At 48.5% G+C, this 21,152-nt stretch overlaps 1 protein-coding gene and 1 long non-coding RNA gene across 5 annotated transcripts; one reads left to right on the plus strand and one right to left on the minus strand.

Moving 5' to 3' along the window:
* On the minus strand, nt 1-5,827 carry LOC124503128 (uncharacterized). 2 transcript variants are annotated; one of them, XR_006960116.1, is made up of 3 exons: nt 5,345-5,827; nt 5,113-5,174; nt 1-237 (listed from the first exon to the last, which is right to left on the minus strand). It is a non-coding gene; the product is annotated as an uncharacterized LOC124503128 (long non-coding RNA). The 2 variants fall into 2 exon arrangements; XR_006960117.1 differs by lacking the exon at nt 1-237 and adding an exon at nt 2,646-2,927.
* A 3,774-nt stretch (nt 5,828-9,601) lies between these two features.
* Nucleotides 9,602-21,152, plus strand: NAGK (N-acetylglucosamine kinase). Of its 3 annotated transcripts, XM_047067955.1 has the most exons (10): nt 9,786-9,893; nt 11,613-11,697; nt 11,851-11,949; nt 12,524-12,665; nt 13,469-13,579; nt 14,279-14,391; nt 15,849-15,936; nt 16,908-17,005; nt 17,499-17,577; nt 18,422-21,152. In XM_047067955.1, exons 1-10 carry the CDS (start codon nt 9,865-9,867, stop codon nt 18,610-18,612), a joined length of 1,035 nt encoding a protein of 344 aa, XP_046923911.1. In that variant the 5' UTR covers nt 9,786-9,864; the 3' UTR covers nt 18,613-21,152. The 3 variants fall into 3 exon arrangements, with proteins under 3 accessions (XP_046923913.1, XP_046923912.1, XP_046923911.1); XM_047067957.1 differs by lacking the exon at nt 11,613-11,697 and having other exon boundaries at nt 9,602-9,893; XM_047067956.1 differs by lacking the exon at nt 13,469-13,579 and having other exon boundaries at nt 9,784-9,893.

Below are 21,152 nucleotides of genomic sequence, written 5' to 3' on the forward strand. Positions count from 1 at the left end.
TGAAAGCATTTGCAGCGGGGGTAAAGACAAGGCTCCTTCTGTGCAAATAACCTTGTTTATTGAGCCATTAAACAGGATGAAACAGGTTTCTCTCCCTTGGGGCTTTTCTGAGCCTTAATGTACTGACAGGCAGCAGAACTCTCCACGGTAAGGGTATGGCAGGCGGACGGATGGTAGAGGACTGTGTTCCCAAGAATCACAGGAAGCCTTTGTTCTGGAATTACCAGTTAACATCTCCTGAGGAAACAGCATTTGGGAAACATTCCTGAATTGCTCTGTGGGTAATACTTCATTCTGTTATTTGCTGTCACATGTAAATCCTGCTCTCCTAAAGTACTGAAAGACAATTCTATAGAGCTGAAATCTGAACATTTCTCCTAAAAAATACTTGAGTCATATAATGTGTCATGGATCGTTGGGGCAGCCCCTTCAGACTTGCTCTAGGATGGCCCTCTCCAGAAAGGATTGTTTTTAAAGGGTGACCAACTCATCCCATTTTTACAACTGCAAGTCCCATATCCCAGGACCTCCCTCAGTCCTGCACAAACCAGACCACTGGTCTCATTGCTTCTTTGCAGGTATTTCAACATATTTCAATAGCAGGGGTCAGCTCCAAGGAGCTCAGGAGCTCTCTGAGCCCCGCATGGCACCCTGCAAGAGGCCTGTTTCAACTGACTAGGCTACTGCTCAGCCTTCTTCTTCCTTCTGTTTAGTCTTCTGCCCCACAGGTCACACTGGCCAGGGAAGGAAAGTTACCCTCCCTCACAAGACACTCTGCATCCTGGCTCTGGAATCCTAAAGAATCCCACTCATCCTGGCCCCTGCCCTGCACAGACTCTCCTACTCACCCCTCTTACTTCATTCACAGTGCTCTTCCTGCCCCTTCTCTCTGCCTGTCCAGTCAGTTCCTACCAGTCTTTCAAGACCCAGGCAGCATCCCTCCTCCACAAAAGCCTTGCCGAGAGCTCTAGGCCACTCTAACCCCTTTCTTCTCTGACCTCTGTTTGTACTGAGTCCACAGTCCTCATCAGTCTCATCTGCTGTCTCCCTGTGACTTCTGAGCTTCTGAGTGAACTTTCTAGGAGGTGACGCCTTGCCTGCCCAGCCAGTCTGTGAGACCCACGTCTGTCCACCTGCAGCCTGGTTCAAGCCCTGGCAGGCACGTGGAGGTGCTCAGAAGGGATGCACTGGTTGCCACTAGAAGCCCTTTCCCTCACTTCTGCGTGTCAGATTTTCAGGGAGGGGTTCTCACCCTTGGGAGAGTCCTAAAGGGGCCGGGTTAGAAGGGAGCAGGCTCACCCTCACACAGAGATGCAACTCTGGCCAATAGAAAGGGTAAGTTGAGGAGGAGGTTGCAAACCCTCAGGATTCTGGGAGGAGGGAGCTTGGGCTGGAAGGGAAGTCTTTTGGGCACCTGTAGGGAGTGGCAGAGCCAGTCAGGACACCTGGCTGCCCTGGAGCAAATCTCCCAGCCTGTGCTTTCCTCACTTCTCTCCCTCTACCTGACTCAGGGGACCACCCCTTCTCTCATGGGCTCTCCCTGGAGGTCCTGTGCCAGTCCAAGGCTTGAGCTGCTTACTGTGTGTCCAAACACAGACACTTAGTGCCTGATAAGAGGATCCTAGCCAGGCTCAGCTCCGGGAGACAAAGCCCCAGAGGTCTGGGTCCTGAATTCTCACCTCCTTCCAGGAGCCCTGCTGGCAGAGGCCTGTCTGATCCTAGGACTGCCCTTGCACTTGTCCCATCCCCAGGCAGCAGCTGGTGCTGGTGGTGACTTGCTCTGAGAGGGGTCCCTGCCCAGCCTCTACTGGCTCCGGACAGCCTCCTCTGTCCAAAAGAAGTCAGAGTAGAAAGAGAGGCCCTTGTCTAGACAGGTGCTAGTCTGGCAGAGGTTTATTTACGTCTTCTCCCTTCTGAGGTCCCAACACCTGCAGGCTTGGGACACTGGGCTCTGCTCAGCCCCTTCCCAGAAAACAGTCCCAGCCAGCCTGGGGACAAATACTCAGCCACTAGTGCTCAAGGGTGGGTGCCAAAACATGGAGTTTCTCCTTATTTTCCAGATTCTTCTGTGAGGCTCAAGGATTTGCAGATAAGGAGCCACAACTTTATAACCTTTATGTCCATTATATAGGATTTTGTATGTGGGAAATATTTCACTAGAAAGAAATGCACTCCATCCAAATGGTGGAATGCTACTCAGCAATGGGAAGGAGCTATTGAGACATATGACAACTTGAATGAGCCTCCAGGGAACTGTGCTTTGTGAAAAAAGCTTCCGTTTATATCACATTCTTGAAATTACAAGGTTATGGAAAATGAAGAACAAACTAGTGGTTGCCAGCATCAGGAAAGGGGATGGAGGAAGGGAGGGAGTGTGGATAAAAAAGTCGCACTTTGCGGGATCCTTGTGGAGACGGGACTGTGGCAGCCGACATATGGACCTACAATTATGATGAAACTACACAGAACTAACACACATACACACACATGTGTACACATGAAAGCAGGTACAGGGAAACTGGGAAAATCTGGGAGACTGATAGATCTGTGTCAATATCTGGGTGTGATATTGTGCTACAGGCCCTGGGATCTCTCTGTAGTATTGCTTACAATTGCTACAGTTGTCTCAATAAAAACTACAATTCTTTATTTTTGGAAAAAGAAGTAATTTTATTAAAGGGGGTATCTGGTTTCCCTACATTTGCATATAGGCAAGGCAGGGGCCTGGAAGAGATGAGGCTTCCCCTCTACCCACCTCTCCCTTGCAATGGAGGGACCTCTTCCCTCCTGGGAGCATCTGACCTCAGGGCTTGTCTGCCTAACCCACCCCACCCTCAGTGGTTTGCCCTTCCCTCCTGGGACACAGACTGTAGGCAGCTCAGAAAGTTCTGGGTCCAGGGCTCCAGCTAGGTGCCAAAGAACAAATCCTGAGAAAGGAATGGGACAGGCTGGGGAGTGTAAGTTGGTGAGACTCATCCCCCCCCCGCCCACCCCTTTACGTGTCTCAGACTCCCTACAGGGTCAGCCTCCTGGCCCTCGCTCCGGGTACACTTATTTCTGGATTTCCTGCTGTATCACAGCGTCAGGGCAGGTAACAACAGTTGGTACAAAGTCAGATGACGGAATTTGGAATTCTATGATTTATTGAGCATCAGTGGCCTAAGGCATCCTGACCAAAAGTATGTACCAAGTGCCCCTAATCTGCTGAGAACTGGGGCCATCTGGTAGAGTGGAAAGGCTTTAGAGTCAGAAAGAACTGGGTTCAAACCCCAGCTTGGCCCTCTGTGAGGCCCTTGACCTATGGGCATTTTGGTCTCTATGAGATGGGCTTGCAGTTTATCTTATGGGTGTTGTGTAGTTAGGTGACATGATGCTCCTCCCCCCCCCCCCCATTAATCCTGGAGGCAGCATCCTGGAGGGAGAGTCCAGGAGCCCAGGAGGAAGGAAACTAACCCCTCTGAACCGGACAAGAGGACATGTTCCAAAAATGGCAGTCTAGACTGAACAACTAGAGGCTTCCTGGGGCCTGGAAAAATCTCAGGAGAGGGAGACTGGTTAGAGGCCCTCACAGGAGAACTGGGCATCTTGGCAGCTGGTATGGCCGCGCCTCTTCACGCTGCTGCATGTTATTTAACCCTGGCCCTCAGATGCAAACCTGGGGAACTATTGGGGGAGGGGGGCGCAAGTGTTTGGTCTACACTGAAACCTGAAATGACTGAGTTCACCTGTACATGATTAGATTAATAGCGGAGGACTGAGACAGGAATTAATCTTAGTTGTAGGAAACGAGTTGCAGTTTAGCACCCCTGAGTTTGTGGTCTATCAAAAAGTGAACCCACTACACAGGTACATACTTTCATACATGTACTTCTTTTTTTATCTATTTATTTTTGAGAGAGACAGAGCATGAGTGGGGGAGGGGCAGAGAGAGAGGGAGCCACCGAATCTGAAGCAGGGCCCAGGCTCTGAGCTGTCAGCGCAGGCCTTGACACAGGGCTCGAAACCACAAACTGTGAGATCATAACCTGAGGTGAAGTTGGACGCTTAATGGACTGAGCCACCCAGGTGCCCCATCATATATGTACTTTTATGTACATATATGTACTGATACACACAGAGCACAGATGTCTCATACACACATAAAACATATATACCCAGTGTGAGCTGGTAAGTGTTTAGCAGGCAGCTTTCTGGAAAACAACAACCTGATTTATAGCAGTTATTGATTTCTGTGTTGTAAATATTCCCACCATGGCAATTTCGAGCTATAATGTGATTATCACCTAATGCAAGTTAGAAAGATGTGCACAATTAGTTCTTTGTGAGCTAGTGTAAGACAGTTCCAGCATAGCACTGCAAAGTTACATTTATACATCTATGCGTCTGCTCAGAGGTGCCTACGTATCCAGAATTGCTTAGGTTCCTTTAAGAATTGAAATTCTAGGGGCGCCTGGGTGGCGCAGTCGGTTAAGCATCCGACTTCAGCCAGGTCACGATCTCGCGGTCCGTGAGTTCGAGCCCCGCGTCGGGCTCTGGGCTGATGGCTCAGAGCCTGGAGCCTGTTTCCGATTCTGTGTCTCCCTCTCTCTCTGCCCCTCCCCCGTTCATGCTCTGTCTCTCTCTGTCCCAAAAATAAATAAACATTGAAAAAAATTAAAAAAAAAAAGAATTGAAATTCTAGGGGTGCCTAGGTGGCTCAGTCAGTTAAGCGGCTCAGGTCATGATCTCATGGTTAGTGAGTTTGAGCCCCACATCAGGCTCTGTGCTGCCAGCTCCGAGCCTGGAGCCTGCTTCAGATTCTGTCTTCCTCTCTCTCTGCCCCCCTCCCACTCGCGTGCACGTACTCTCTCTCTCTCAAAAATAAACATTAAAAAAAAGAATTGAAATTCTAATTGTAATTTGATATGTACACTAAGTACAGAAAAATGCATAAAGATATTGTCTCAAATACATGTGCTTGTAAACACAGAAGTCACTTAGAAGCCTATACAGGTCCAAATATATAAATAAATATATATACACCTACATATAGGTAGGTACACGTAGGCCAAAACATGCATATAAACCACACACACAGACACCCACACACTCAGGAAGAAGGAATAAACCAACCTGATTGTCTGGGATGGCTGCACTGGCCTAAGACCCCACATCTTCAGGTTGAGGGCAGGAGACTAGAAGATCAGATAGGTTATTTATAGTTAACCATCTACACCTGCTTCTGCACTCTGTCTCTCATACCCCTCCTCACATCTTCTGACTGTCCTGCAGGTCTGGAAGAGCCTGTCTCTTGCCTTACCAGCCCTGGAGTCCCACCTCCATCCTTAGTAAGGGAGCTCCTTACCTGTCTTCTTTCACTGTGGGAAAGTGAACTCCAGCTTCTGTCTCTGCCCTCATCCCAGATCAACAGGACCTCTTGGATCCCTCCTCCTGACTTCTGCTCTACCTTATCCCTTATCAATTCCTTGTTCATCTCATTCTTGCCTGGGCCATTGCCCCAGCTTTCTAAATGTCTCCCTGCTCCAGGTTCTTCCCTTCCATTTGTCCTGGTATAAGGAACCTGCCAGATTAATAATCCTAAGCAGTGCTGAGGTCACACTTGTGCTGGCAGCTTCCCAATTCAGGACAAATTAGGGCTGGATCCCTTTGAGGCCCCTTGACCACTTCTCCAACTCTTGCTCCCCCAGGCCAGTTTCCCTTCTGTTTTCTCCAAACATCTTTCTCTCCTCAATCAGTTCTGCAAATTGTCTGTGCTATAGAAACAGCTTGGGGGCGCCTAGGTGGCTCAGTTGGTTAGGTGTCTGACTTCAGCTCAGGTCATGATCTCAAGGTTTATGGGTTTGAGCCCCACACCGGGCTTTTTGCTGACAGCGCAGAGCCTGCTTTGGATTCTCTGTCTTCCTTTCTCTCTCTCAAAAACATTGAAAACAAAACAAAACAAAATTGTTCGTTTCCTTCTTTCGTTCACAGTGGGGCATTTACTACCTCTCATGACTGCAGTACAGTGCTTTATAGTTTATAAGCACGCTCAAAACTACCCTGCCCTGCAATGAGGTTAGCCCTGTACTCCTCTCACCTGCCCTGTACTGAGGTTAGCCCTGGAAATACAGTGGTTAGTGATGTGGAAATGTGGGGGTTAGGAGCCGATGGCCAAGAAAGAATTCTTGACACATCTTTAGTGCAAAAAGGTGGTTTTATTAAAGCACGGGGACAAGACCCGTGGACACAAAGAGCTGCCCTGGGATTATGAGTAGTGACTGATTATATATGATTTTCTACCCTATGGAGGGGAGGGTGATGACAGGGTCCCAGGACTTTGAATCTATAGGTTTCTGGAAGTTTGGCTGTTGATAAGATCGCTTTTTTTTTCTTGTAAATCATTAAGACAGTTGCAAACTGATACAGACTCAAGTCCTGCCTGACTGTGATCTCTGTCAGTTAACCACTAGTTTACTGTGATCTTTATCAGTTAACCATTTGTTTCTCCCTCCAGCAAAGCATTAAGACAATTGGGTGTTCCTGGAGGAATGTTATACTCTGCCTGTCTCAAGTATTTGTCAAATATTTGCTGCAGGTTATAAGGAAATTTATCTACATTTCTTTTACCTTTGTTATCCACATCAGTGACTAAAAACAGTTGTTGTGCCTTGAAGTCAACATAACCTGTTGAGGACCTTGGGCCCCAAAGTCCTCTGCCCCAAGATCATAAGTGGATTTGGGAGAGAAGATATTTTCCTACTGTCCCCTTTGCCTGCCCCAATCCCCACTCCCAATGGAAATATGGCCTCCCTGGACTCACAGGGACAAAAAAGGGAAGACAGAGAACAAGACTGTGGCTTGCAGAAGAGGACTTTACCAACCACATGAGCATCACAGGAGGGGCTGTTGGGATGTTGCAAGCCCAGTATAATGGGCCATTAAACTTTTACAAAGCTAAATAGAGGTTAACACTTGTCTCTATTGCAACATCTTTATTTCCTTCCCATAACTACTACACCCATAGTAAGGAACATTTATTTGTGTAAGCCTAAACTAATACTTTGGTTTCAGAGCCTCAGTTTCCTCAGTTGTAATATGTGGTTAGAAGTCTCTGGTATTTTCATGGGGTTGGTAAAATGATCAAACGAGATAAAGGTACATGTAAGAGTTTTATGGAACTATAACGTACAATGCTGTCAAAAGTTCAGAAATAACAGAAGTAAAACCAATGAGTCATTGAAGTAGTAAAAGTTTACTGTGCACACTCCAAAATAAAGAGTTTGCAAACTAGGAGCACTCAAACCAAAACACGGAATGAGGTTCACTGTTGTCACATATTGTTATAAAACAGCTTGTTTAGTGACAAAACAGTGACTGTCTATTCTTTACTGTGATTGGTTATTTATGGTGTCTAAATGGGGTATCTGTCTTGATAGATGGGGCCTCCAAAATGTGGGGCAAAGATCAGGTGGAAGCTGCTGGCTCGGGAGGTGAAAGAATTCACCTTCAGCAAACAAAGGAAACAGGTTATTGAATACACCACAAGGGAGAAGCAGGCAAAACAGCAAAGGAGAAGCTGTGGACAACAAGGCAGTGGGTGGGGGCTGTTTTTAAAGGGGGAAAATGAGGTACGGCCAGGTACGGAATTCTCCCTTTTTTGGTAACTATGCCTGGTTGTAAGTAGCCCATTGGTCAGTTAGGGCCTATGGATATTTTGAGGTGGGTGGCCCGATGCGCCTGTCTGTACTCAGCCAGGGAGCCCTTGTGGGCCTTTTCTACATTCCATTGCTCAAGCCTGTTTGCCTACAAGTGGCCTCTGCTGTTATAACCTTAAAATTTTCTTAAATGATAGGGAATTGGTTAGTGGTTACTTCTTACGAACCTTGGGAAACAGTTTAAGTTTTTGCTTATGATTTCTAGAGGAAAAAGCAAGAAATGACCCAGGTCAAGTTAGTCTTGCAAAATAAGCTAAATTAAGCCTTGTTTGTTTGACTAGACTGGTTTTGTCCTCTCAGGGAGTTTTCAAAGCTGGTCTCTGTTTGTTAGCTTATTTTGCAATCCTGTATTTTACAATTACAGCACATCTCATTTTGGACTAGCCACATTTCAAGTGTTCAGAAGTCCCATATGGCTAGCGTGCTGGACAGCACATGGTAATTAACTATGTAAATAAAAATTAGTTAAAATCTGTGTAGTACTTTAAGGTTTCCAAAATTCTTCTGATATTTATTTAAATTCTGTGTTATTCTGGGGAGGTGGATGCTTAGCATTTCCATTTTGTAGATGAGAAGCGGCAGCAATTGTGTGTAATTCACCCAAGGTCATCAGCTAATTTGTGGTGAACTTAATCCTTGCATTGGAATCTTGGAATCTGGGCACTTTCTCTTCTGCTTCCTTTTCTAAACAAGCAGTACAAAGGGAAACTTTGTCACACATACAGGTCCCAAAGCTGACTGCACTAGTGTGCAAAAAGGCACAGTCCTTTCAAATCCACCTGTAATCTCCTCTCCTCTAAAAATCCTGCCCCGTTTAATCCCACCAGAATCTATGAGTTCCATTATTCTAAAAACGTGTGTTAGATTAAGCACCTTCCAGCTCAGATGTTCTAGGAACGTAAATGATACAAATGGGCATACAAAAATCCTCTCTCTGATATTCTCTATGACGCAGTGATTTACATTTTAACTACTCTTGAAGGGTCCACTGTGGTGTTTCAGCGTCCCAAATAGGTTAAGACATGAGATAAAGACACCTCTCTTCCAGTCTAAAAAAGCACATATATGCCAAAGGTTCACACCAAAACATAACCAGACCCAAGTGGCTATCAGGGAAAGAAGCTACTAATGCAGGGTTTCTCTAGAAGGAGATGCAAGTTACGTCGCGGGGAGGGGGGGCGGGCAGAGCAGGGACCAGGCCAGAACTCCTCCCTAAGGCTGAAGAGATGCCAAAGGCAGCTGACTTCCCTCCTGACCTGACAAGCTGTCCCATCGTGGGCCCCGAGCAGCCTGGAGGAGTCGGCTGAGTGCTGCAGGAGCCCCAGCCCGGCTCCTAACCATGGCTAGTATTCCCCGCCCCCTCCCCTTCTCGCTCTTTCCCTTTTCCAATTCCGCGTAAAGAAGGAGAGTGGGGTGGTAGTTGGAGGGCAACAAAAGTTTTGTAGTCTATGTCCCCGCAAATACCCTCCCTGCACAAAGACTTGAACTGAGCGGGTACTAAGAGCTGACCGCCCCCTTGTCCGGGTTGCAAGGACAGCCTCGAGGGCTCTTCTTTCCCAGCCCAATTCTAGTTACTTCCGGTTACGCACATTCGGCACGAGCGCAGCAAAAAGTCTGCGTGGTGCTTGTACGCGCAAGCGTGATTTTTGCCATCTCCAGGCAGGTGCCGGGTTGGCCATCCTAATTTTTAACGCAGTGCCCCTAACTTGTGCGCTCAGCGCCCCGGGGGCCCACATCCACGCAGGGACCTGGTCGCACCTCAGTCTCAGAGTCCGTCACCGACAGCCAACGTGGCTCACAGGCTGTGCGCACGCGCGAGGCGGGGCTGCCAGCAACTTCCGGGCGCTGGGGGGTGGGCAGGGCACTGACGTATCCAGCAGGTGGGAACCGGACACACCTTTCTGGCTCCTTCATTTGGGATCTGGTAGCCATCTCCGGAGGCAGGGTCCAGGAGGTGGGGAGGGATCCGGCCGGGGTCCGGAGTTGCCGCAGAGGCCCTCACTGGTTCCGCCCCAGGCTAGCGGCGGCTCGGTGCGCCACGCCCCGCGCAGTCAGCTGGACGGCGTGGACGTTCACGTGACGCGGGGCGGTGCGGGGCGGTGCGGAGCGGACAGGTGGGCGGGAGGAAACCGAACAGCGGGATCGGCGGCTGCGGCGGCGCACTACCGGCATGGCCGCTCTCTACGGGGGTGTAGAGGGGTGAGTGCGGCCCGGCGGAGGGAACCCGGGAGGGGCGGCTTGGAAACGGTCGGAGGGCGGAAGGAAGCCCGTGCCCAGGCGGGCAGGCTGGGGACCTCCCACCTTAGGGTCTGGCCACTTTAGGCTTCTGAAGTGCGGGGGCCTTGCGGAGGAGGGGTGTGTGCAAGCGCAGCGATGCCTTTCCGCGCGGGTCTTTTATGTTTCACGGCGGAACCACACCTCTTTTTCCCACGAATGCCCACTCCACCGGCCCCAGCTAGAGAAGTTCCTTTTCCTCATTCCCGACTCTGGAGAGAGTTTGGCTGAACTGGTGTTAGGTGTGAAGTTGCTGGACTGGGGTGGGGAGTGGGAGTGTGGTGGAAGCCGGGACAAAGACCTTTGCCAGAGGGTAGCCCAAGTGCTAGCCTGTACTAGTGTCTGGAACCCCTCTGTTCTTGTCGGCACTTAGGCTCCTCACGCTAGATCGAGCCCTCTGTCATTCTTGGATTTTTCCTGCTTAAAAGCTCATTTACTGGATTTTTTGTAATAATGCTTCCTGTATGACTGTGGGCAAGACTTTGGCCCTATCTGGGCTTTTATCACATGTGTAAAGTGAGAAGAGGGATGAATGAGAGGATTGCCAAGTCCCCTGCCAGTGAAAGCATTCTGTGCATGTGGGTGTGTCAAACCCGAGCTTAATAGAGGGTGGCTCTTGTCTCAGCCCAGGTACTTACTTTTGAATCTGAAATTGGGATTACCTCTGTGGCAGCCACATCCCACTGCTGGCTCGCAACCCAATGTCTTTTTTTTTTTTTTTTAACATGAATTTTTAAGGTTGATCTCCCCCATCCTATCAGTTAAAAAAAAGTACAGGAGCTTGTGTTTATCCATGTTCTATTCATGTGTAAGATAATGACCTATTTTTCTAGTTTGTCAAATTCTTTTGGATACTGAATCTGCCACCTCGTGCATTGACTACACCCTTGAAACTTCTTGTCGTCTTTGAGTTTGAACAGTGGGACGTTTGGTGTCCTCTTCTGATATTCCCAAGAGTACTGATCGATAAAGAAACGTACATCACACCACCACAGACCTCTCACCAAACTACCAATGACCATTTCCCCCATTAATAAGCATTTTGCCATTTGGTTGCCTAAGTAGGCATAAACTCTCCCTGCCATCTGGCCAGTGTTTCTCCCAAGGGTTTCTTGAAGAACTGGGAACTGGACCTTGAAAGGCAGCCTTTAGGTATTGTGAAAGAAGCAGAGATGTGTGCCATTCCCTTTAGTCACATTTACTGAGTGTTGCTGTGCCAGGCATGAGGGTGGACACGTGATCCAGAGCTTGGCCCCATGGAGCTGGTAGTCTAGTGAGAGGCAGATAGGAAAGCATCTAAACATTCTTAACAGAATCTTTGAGAGTTATGGGGCACTGATACGGCTTAACTGAGGCAGCCGTGGGGGTTGGGGTGGGCCACATGTCAGAGGTCTCAAGGACCAGGTGATCGAGAAGTAGGGTCTTGCAGGATAAGTAGGACATTCCCAAGGGAGGCTGAGCAGGAACGTTTCACTTCGGTAGCACATCAAACACCAAACCACAGAAGTGGGCTTGGGCACGGGACTTGGGTTTGCCGAAGCTGCCTCCATCTCACTGGACTCTGCCTGTGACAAGGACTGCATAAGCTTAGCCGTACCTGCAGGTTTGTCTGAGTAAGACTGAGTGCTGCCTTGTGTTCTGTAGGGGAGGCTCACAGTCCAAGGTCCTTTTACTCTCAGAGGATGGGCAGATCCTGGCAGAAGCGGATGGACTCAGCACAAACCACTGGGTAAAGACCACAGTGAGGGACCAGTGGGTTTGGTTGTGCTTTTATTCTCTGTAGCTCCCATTAAGGTGGTGGTTGGGGCCACTTACAGCAGCCTCTAGGGGCAACACAGGTCATGTAAGCCTTTGTAACTTCTCTTCCCTTGCTTGGGGCCAGCTGATCGGGAAAGACAAGTGTTTGGAGAGGATCAACGAGATGGTGAACAGGGCCAAGATGAAAGCGGGGGTGGATCCTCTGGTCCCTCTACGAAGCTTGGTGAGTCTGGGATAGAGCCTGGGAATTAAGTCACAGAAACACAGCGATTTTCACTAGATGAATCTGATAACGACAAAGTGAAAGGCCTTGAGGGCTTAGTCTCTGGTGTAGAAACACAGATTCTCACCTGTTCTTGTGGCTCAGCACAGAGCTTGACCTATAAGCATTCATTAAATGTTAGCCGTTATTCTTAGCTCACATGTTTCTCTCAAGTTGCTGTAGTGCTGACCACTCCCTGGCCATAGCCTCAGTGAGATGTTCTTCAGGCCCAGCTAAACCCCGTGTGTTCCAAACCAAGTCTGTCTCCTCTGCCTGCTCTTCCGCCTGACTTTTCTGTTCAGGGCACTACTGACCCTCCCATGCTACAAACCTGGCATTGTTGAATAGCCTCTCTGGGTTCATTCCCAGATCAGGTTCCTCTTGCAGCCACAGCCCTCTGATGGGTCATGTTTAGGGTAGAAGGAGGACTTACGCCCCGATGTAGAGAGAAGGGACAGACACCATGAAGGGGGGGGGTTGCGAAAGGAGCTGAGTCTAGGGTGCTGCTCGCTAGCTCACCTCCCCTGCGGCCTAGGGCCTGTCCCTGAGCGGAGGGGAGCAGGAGGACGCGGTGAAGATGCTGACGGAGGAGCTGAGGGACCGATTTCCCTACCTGAGTGAAAGCTATTTAATCACCACCGATGCTGCCGGCTCCATCGCCACGGCTACGCAGGATGGTGAGGAGAAGGGAGGGGTGAGATTGAGAACTGGTTTTCTTGGGAAAGCCCCTTCAGGATAGCCAGCAGAACTTGTCTTACAATATCTGGAAGGCAGGCGTCAGCATACCCCGTTCCCTTCTCCCTGTTCTTTTTATTGGCTTAAGTTCCTGTCAGAGCAAGGCCCGGACAGAAGGTGGGAGGGCAGAACAATATCTTGATGGGAGGCAAGAAGAGTGAAACCTAAGAGTGTATTGCAGAGGAGGGAGCCCCTGGGGCAGTGTGGGGATGGGGATGGCTGGGAAAGCAGTTAAGTGCTAAAAAGAAAATGGGAGGAGCTCTGTGGTAGCAGTGTAAAAGGGCCTTGGTATTATTGCAAGATCAGCATTTCAATCTCTGTTCCTATTTTGCCAGTGTACCATCTTGGAGAAGTTCTAGAACTCTCTGAGTTTCAATTTCCTCCACTCTAAAATGGGGCAGTTGTATTCACAAATGTAGTTTAGGATATTGAATCAGTATCACTGTGTGAACAGGATCTGGCATAATCCCTGGCTCATAATAGGCACTCAGTAAGGCAGGTAGTCTCTTGGCTGGGAGAGGAGACAGGCTCGTGTTCCTCTTGTCTTCCAGAGAAGGGCTCTGTGTAGACGGAGCTTCTTTGAGACTCAGGCCCTCCACTTTCAGGCAGGAAACTAGCTGGGCTCGGTTATCTCTACAAGATTGGGTGGTGAACCCAGGGCTGGTTTCTGTCCTGTCTTTCCTCAGAAGCTGTGTGCTCCGTGGGGGGCCTTGACTACACTGAGCCTCCCATGCCCTTTCCCCAGGTGGGATCGTGCTCATCTCTGGGACAGGTTCCAACTGCAGGCTTATCAACCCGGATGGCTCAGAGAGTGGCTGTGGCGGCTGGGGCCACATGATGGGGGACGAGGGCTCAGGTGAGCTCATGCTAACTGGGCCTGGCTCTGGCTCGGGGTCCTGGACCCTTCTCTTCCTTCACCTCCCCATCTTCCTCTCCCCTGCCCTTGGCCCCCGACCCCTTGGGGCTTTCCTCAGACAGCTCCTGAAAAGTTGTTCTGAGTACAGGATAATGACTGAGAGGTGCCAGACTAGTGGTTGACCTTAGTCCTCAGCAGTGATCTGTATCCAGATTCAGATTCATGCCTCAGTGTAATAGTTGTTGCCTACCTGTGTTCACTTTTGGAGTCCTTTGGGAGAAATTGACACTATGAAAGTTAAGGCCACAGGTGCCAGGACATCCTGTATCAGTCTGCTACTAGGAGAGAGGTATAGAAGCTCCTCCTACATGACCTCTTCATAGGTAGCAGGTGTACATTTTCATAGGGGCCTTTGGGGTCAGCTCATGGCAGTGACTACAGTGGTTTGTGTGACAGCTGACCAACTTTATTTTGGGGTAGGAGCTAGTGTGACACAGCTTCCGCTGTCTTGTGTTCCCCCTAGCTTTCCCTTAGTGGATTGGTCAGATACAGTTTAAACTGAGGCCCCAAGGCTGGGAGTTGGGGCACCTAATTTGCTGTAATACCCATGCTAATCATTGACCTGTCTAGGTCTGAGTTTCCCTATCTGTGAACCCGGGGAGATTGCCCCATCTACTTAGTCCTCTCTGCTTTCCACAGCCTACTGGATTGCACACCAAGCAGTGAAAATAGTGTTTGACTCTATTGACAACCTAGAGGCGGCTCCTCATGACATTGGCTACATCAAACAGGCAATGTTCAACTATTTCCAGGTACTTCCCCCTGCCTCTGGTAAACATGCACACCTGGGATGGGCAATGGCTGCTGAGCAGGAGGGAATGTAGATGGATGAGCCAAAGGGAAGTTGGGGTGACTTGTGGGTCAGAGCTGGAGGATGGAAAAGTTCCAAGTGAGGACAGGATTCACAATGATGTAGGTGATACATTCCATGAGGTTTTCAGGCATGAGGAATAGGTAGGCTGGGGACAAGTGGTTAGCTAGAATTCATTCTTGGGCAGCTAGACCCTGCTGGGAGATGAAGGCAGATGCCATTTTAGGCTTGAATGAGAAGTGCAGGGTGAGATCAGGAGACTGTGTACTCAGAGACAGCAGGTGAAGGTTGCACAGGTGTGTTGGACAATGAGCTGTCTCTGGCCTGTATGGGTCAGGGAGGACAGCTTATTAAAGAGTTGGGCAGGGAAAGTTCTTAGGGAGGTATAATCTCCTACCCAGGGCATTAGGGACTGACTTTTCCTCTGTCTGGGCCATGCTTACTCGTAGTGGGTTAGGAAACAGCTGCCTTTAGCTGAACCTGAGGTAAAGGGGGAGACAAGGAAGAGAAATCTATTTGATAGACACCTCTGAGTGGGAGCTGCTTTACAGGGGCTAGGGATCGGCTCAGTGAAGGAAATTAGAGTTGCTGGAAGATAGGACCTGTGTTTTCAAAGTTCATGGATTGATGACTAAAGAGAAACTCTGGCCAGGGCCAAGGTGAGGGATGGGGAAGGACCACGAAGAGAAATTACTTTGGATAGCAGTTGCCGTGGAAAGTGGAGTTAAGCTACCCTGACCCAACAGATTGGTTCTACACCCACCGATATATCTGCCACTCCCTCTTTTGTTCTTCAGTCATTCTTCTAAAGTCATTTCAAAGATTAAGGGAGACCATGTTCATAACATGCTTAATATATTACTGTAGGTGCCCAAATTGTAGCCCCCTTGTTCCATTTTCATAGTGTATTCTGGGGAAGCACTGGTTCCTCAGGACCTGCAGAGGCAGTTTGTTGAGGTGAAAGAAGGGAGAGAAGTTTGTGGTCAGAGAAGTGTGGGAGAAACAAATAGATTTCTTGGTTCTGGACTTCACAGGGCCTTTAATTTGCTAATGTGCCCTGTGACTCAGGGTTGCAATGTGCGATAGTCCTTAGATTCCTTTCCCCAAAGAAATCTTTTCATGAGCAACTCAAGGAACTACTGAACACACCTTGGTGAGCCCAGATCTGTGATATGTGCTGTATGTATCCAAGCTAAGGACAAGGAGCGATGGAATCCATGTGGGGAAAACAACTTTTTTCAAATGAGAAATCTCAAATCTTTATATTCTCTAGAACTTAAGAAACAAACATTATTCCAGCTTTCCAAACAGAGACATCAGGAAGGTCAACTTGGGTGGGCCAACTGGTTATTTTCCTTTGCTTCTGATAACTATCTGTGCCCTTTCTCTGTCTCTCAGGTGCCAGATCGGCTAGGAATCCTCACCCACCTGTATAGGGACTTTGATAAATGCAGGTTTGCTGGGTTTTGCCGGAAAGTTGCAGAAGGTACTAGATAGAAGTGGGGCAGGGTTTTATTTAGTGTCTCAAAGACCTCCCTAATTGGGGGATGGAATGGGGTTCGTATGGAAACTGGAAGCTAATTTCCCTTTGACCAAGTGATTTCAGTTCTCTGCCCCATGCGCCTTGGTACTGGTGGGCCTTGGAATGGAGCCTGAAGGACACGTGGGTTGTATGAAAATTATTTTATATTATCTATGTTTCTCTTCTTGACAGCTGTTATGGCTTGTGCAGGCTATGTGTCTGAGAAATTTACGAAGCAATTCTTTGGTCACATCTATAATTAAAACAAAACAAAACAACTAATGATACCCAAAAACCTAGGAGGTCATAGAGAGGTTTGGCCTATTGGGTTGGGTGTCAGGAGAAGCTAAACCATAAGGCTTGCTTGCCTGCACATTGCTTCTCCACTATAAGGTTCATACTCCTTTCATTTGATTCCTAAGGCCTCATGGCATTATAGGGCCCTCTTAGGTCTTGCTGGACTGAGACCCTTTCAGAGCAGAGCTAGGGAGGGGCTGACCAACAGCAGGCTGTTGGATGGGGGCTTAGGGGGGTGGGGAGGCAGGAGCACCAGCCAGCTGCCCAAGTAAGGTCTTGGGTCCCTAGAGGTGAGAGACCTTCAGGGATAGACTCAGTAACTCTGTAACCTGGAGTACAGACCAGGTGGCACTGTGCTCTTCCGGGGCGGTGGGGGGGCTGCCCCTTCTCATGCACGTGGGATGAACCTCCTCCATACAGGACACCCCTCCTAAGGTGGGAGTATGTGGTGTGGGCAGGGGAGTAAGGATGGAGAGACCGCTTTGGAGTCTTGCTTACCTACATGCCAATGAGGTGGGCATCCATTCCTACTTTGCTAGCTATGGGTACTCCTGTTGCTGCCCTGCAACAGAGGGAATAGCAGAGGACAGGCAGCTCGCTAGGTATTCACCAGCTCCCTTCCCTCCCCTCTCCCCCAGGTGCTCAGCAAGGAGATCCCCTTTCCCGTTTTATCTTCAGGAAGGCTGGGGAGATGCTGGGCAGACACATTGTGGCTGTGTTGCCTGAGGTTGACCCGGTGAGTTGAGGTGGGAAATGAATCCTCATTTATCCCCGCAGGTGGGATGCTGCGGGGCCAGATTTGACTCTTTCTCATTAGGGTTGAGACTGTCCTATCAAACTCTGTAAATGGGGCGCAATTTTAAATGAGCTTAGGGTATGAGAAAAATTCCGTGTAAAGTCTGTAACACATGGAAATTCTTTGGTCCAGAGCCTCCCCTCTGTGGCCGGCCTGCAACCTGTATTTGTATATAGTAAATTGGTTTAATGTGGTGCATGTTTTTGTCGATTTCCGTCTCTTCCCTTCCCTCCTCTGTATTGTTGCTTAACCCTTTTTCCTTTCCTTTCCCTCCCTTGGTTTTATGAATCCCCCTGTTTTTCTCCCTTATTTTCCATACACCTTGGCTAGAGGGAGAATAACTGGGATAGGGTAGGCTGGACTTAAGAAACTACCCCACTTCAGCACTGGATAGGTTTGGTCGCCCCCAGTAGCCATTTCTGCTCTCCGCCAGGTCTTGTTCCAGAGGGAGATGGGCCTCCCCATCCTGTGTGTGGGCTCTGTGTGGAACAGCTGGGAACTGCTAAGGGAAGGTGAGTATAGGGTGGGTGGCAGAAGGGGGTGCTTGGGAAAGCTGCCTGCCCAGGGAGGACTTGGGACCTGGGCCCAGAGGCTTGGATAGGCCATAGCCCTTAGCCTTCACTCTGCCATGGAGCCCTTATACAGTGTCCCATCCAGCTTCCTTGAACTCTTAAACGATGTTCTTTTTAAAGGATTTATTAAATACGCACCACTTTTTTTAAACATTTTATTTTATTTTTTGAGAGACAGAGACAGAGTATGGGCAGGGGAGGGGCAGAGAGAGAGGGAGACAGAGAATCCAAAGCAGACTCCAGGCTCTTAAGCTGTCAGCACAGAGCCCATTGCGGGGCTAGAACCCATGAACTCAAGATCATGACCTGAGCCGAAGTTGGACACTCAACCAGCTGAGCCACCCAGGCGCCCCTAATATGCACCACTTTTTAAAAATTAAAGATAAACCTCACTTAAAATGAGAGCTGCTGACCAGCATGTGGTGACATTTGTAGTCAACACAGTCCCAGCCAGAAGGAAACCAACCCAGCATTGGTTGGTTCGGGTAACTGTGGTTTCCATTAGACATTCTGAAGTAGTTCAAGGACCCCATTGCTTCCTTGGAGTTCCTGGCATTGGGTGCTTGGTGGCTGCAGGCTCTAGGACCCCACAGCCATTACTGGGCTTCTGTACCCTGCTGCCCTGTCTGTTAGGGATTTGGCATGTGGGCCCCTCGAAGACCTGTGTGGGAATGCCTCAGGGCCTGGGCCTCTTCTTTCCCTGTCTTTGTCCCACCTTCTCCTGGTCTCAACCACAGGGTGCTGGTCTGCTGTCACCTCCGTCATATGCCCTCTTTCCCTCCAGGTTTCATTCTGGCACTGACCCGGGGCAGAGAGAAACAGGCCCAGAACTCCTTCTCCAGCTTCACCCTGATGAAGCTGCAACACTCCTCTGCCCTGGGCGGGGCCAGCCTAGGGGCCAGGCATATTGGGCACCTCCTCCCCATGGACTACACTGCCAATGCCATTGCCTTCTACTCCTACACCTTCTCCTAGGGGGCTGGCCCTGGCTCTACCACTACAAGCCCAGTGGACACTGAGTATTGGAAAGGAGGAGGCTTTTTTCCTTTTCCTTTTTTTTTTCTTTTTTTAAAGAAAAACATATATGAAAGAAAATAAACACACTTTACTCCCTCCCCAATTGGATTGTGTTATCAAGCACACTTGCTGTGTACATCCTCAGGGCACCTGCCAGTAGGTATCCTATAAAGCTCAGGAATGGTTTTAGTCTAGGATTTAAAGCCCTGTGCCCAGGTACTTGGCCTGTGGTTTGCGATCTGCTTGCCACGCAGTTGCATAGAACATTCACGTGTGCCATCCCTCCCCAGCACCCCCAACATTAGCATATGTACATGCTGTGCGGCTGCCAGTTAAACAGTGACCTCAGTTGTCTCCTGTCAAAATGGGTAATGATGCCTATACAGCCATTTTTAAGGAGCTAAAGGTTTTCTGTGGAGAACATCACAGGGACTAACCTTAGACACACCCTCACCTCCTGAGAGCCCCGGTAGGGTTTAGGGGACAGTACCATTCTGGTCTCAGAGAATTACCTCACTGGATTTGGTGCCTCTAGGTAAACAGCACATTTTGCAGTTTTTCCCCACGAATGAGTTCTTGAGAGGTTATGAGGATGACTTAGATCCAAGAAGGCCAATTAGACACAATTAGGTGGCCTCCATATTCCTGGTAACTCCTAGCCTGGCTCTGGTTATAGAAGACATTTTGCATTTGTTGTGTGACACATAATAATGAACATCAGTGAAGAGCAGATAGGATTCCTGTCCCCTGGATACTGTTAGTTTGGTCAGTAAAGACCAGGCCAAAGCTTCCTGTTTTGCTGCCCATGCTGCTCGGTGAAGACCAAAGACGGAGTCTCTGTCCACAATGGCTGCTTCTGTAGATGTTCGTTCAGAGTGTAAGCTGTTAGAAGGCATGGACCATGTATCAGACATTGGTTCTCAAGCTTATGTGCATCAGTTATTCTAGATTGTGTTATCAACACAAAAGACTTTTGTCTTTCTCTTCTATAAGGTGTCTGATTCAGTAGGTCAAAGAAGAGGTGGAAATGTTCATTTTTGCTGAATACCTTGGGTGATTTGTGCTGCAGAGGTCCAGCACATGTAAAAAACTTTGAGAAGTTTTTTTACATGATCTCAGGACCAGGATCAATCAGTATTTTGGATTTAGAATCTAAAACTTCATTGGTGGAGAGTGTACAAATAGAACATAAATATAAGAGTTCATATTCTTCAAGAATATGGCCATCCCTCTTCCTTACCATTCATTGTCTAGGCTCTGCTATTCCAGTGGGACACTACAGGTTTTAGAGCCAAGCAAGGAGCACATCTTAATTGATTTTTTAGTCCCCGTGCATAAGGGTTGAATAAATGTTAGTTGAGAAAAATAAAGGCAATATTAAAGTGCACAAGGTCAAATGTGTTCCTATCTCCTCATCCAGTGTAATTTTCCAGCAGGAGGGCCCTGTTACCAGAGGTTGTGGTGCAGAAAGTCATAGTGATTTTTGAGGAGTTTCTCCACCTTTTATTTAAACTTATAATCTCCTTCCCTAATAAGATACCAGGAGTAACTAATGGGATTCCATGCTATGAAGGCGTTAGAGATGGATATATTCATCTCTCCTGAGCCTCAAACAGCCTTGTGACCAAGCAAAAGCATGGAACAAGAATGGGACTCAAATGAAGCCAGCACTGCTTTACTCTACCTGTGGGATTTCATCAACAACACAGCCTCATCTATATCATTCATTCAGCAAGCACTGAATGTCTCGCGGCTGTGATGGGTGCTCGGAGGATTAAAAATGAGTACACCCCTATACCTCATACCAAGTGAGAAGTTGACGAAAATTTATGGAACTGCATGTTTACAATATCTGCTTTTCTGTAATCTACTTAAGTTTAATAAAATGTTTTAGTGAATGAATACAACATTCCCATCTTCAAGGATGTGAATAAATGAATAGACATAACTATAGTATTTCAAAAAGGTCTAAACAGGCAAATCAGTTCAGATCCCCCCCCCCCCCCCCCCCCGCCCAAATCCTGGTTTTAAGAAGGCAGCAAAGAAAACCAGCCCTCGAAGCAAAACCCATGGCCCATGAGCCATGGGCGGGTCTGACGATTTTGTCATATGACCAAGCCCCTCAAGAGAATCACTGGGAGATTCAAGCTAGGTGTAACCTGAATAAATATGAGTTCTCAAACATCCCCACAACAGAACGGACAATGTCCAGTTGTTAACCCAGTAGCTCTGGTACCTAGGTCAGTCCTTGGTACCTAGCAGGGTCTCTGACTTTTTCAGGATTTGAAAGGCAGACAGAACTTTTATGTTTTCTAGATCGGAGTCTGTTTTCCCCAGAGGCAGGAAGAGAACAGCTATCCAATTTCCTTAACTTCCTTTCAACTCCAAGGATTTCCTGTTAATCATCTTTGTTCAAAGCTGTACAGAGGGACGCTTGGGTGGCTCCGTCAGTTAAGTGTCTGACTTCAGCTCAGGTCGTGATTTCTTGGTTCATGAGT

Source organism: Lynx rufus, unplaced genomic scaffold, assembly GCF_022079265.1.
Source record: "Lynx rufus isolate CCGP_SWC_20201006 ecotype Redwood Valley unplaced genomic scaffold, mLynRuf1.p SCAF_8, whole genome shotgun sequence".
NCBI lineage: Eukaryota > Metazoa > Chordata > Mammalia > Carnivora > Felidae > Lynx > Lynx rufus.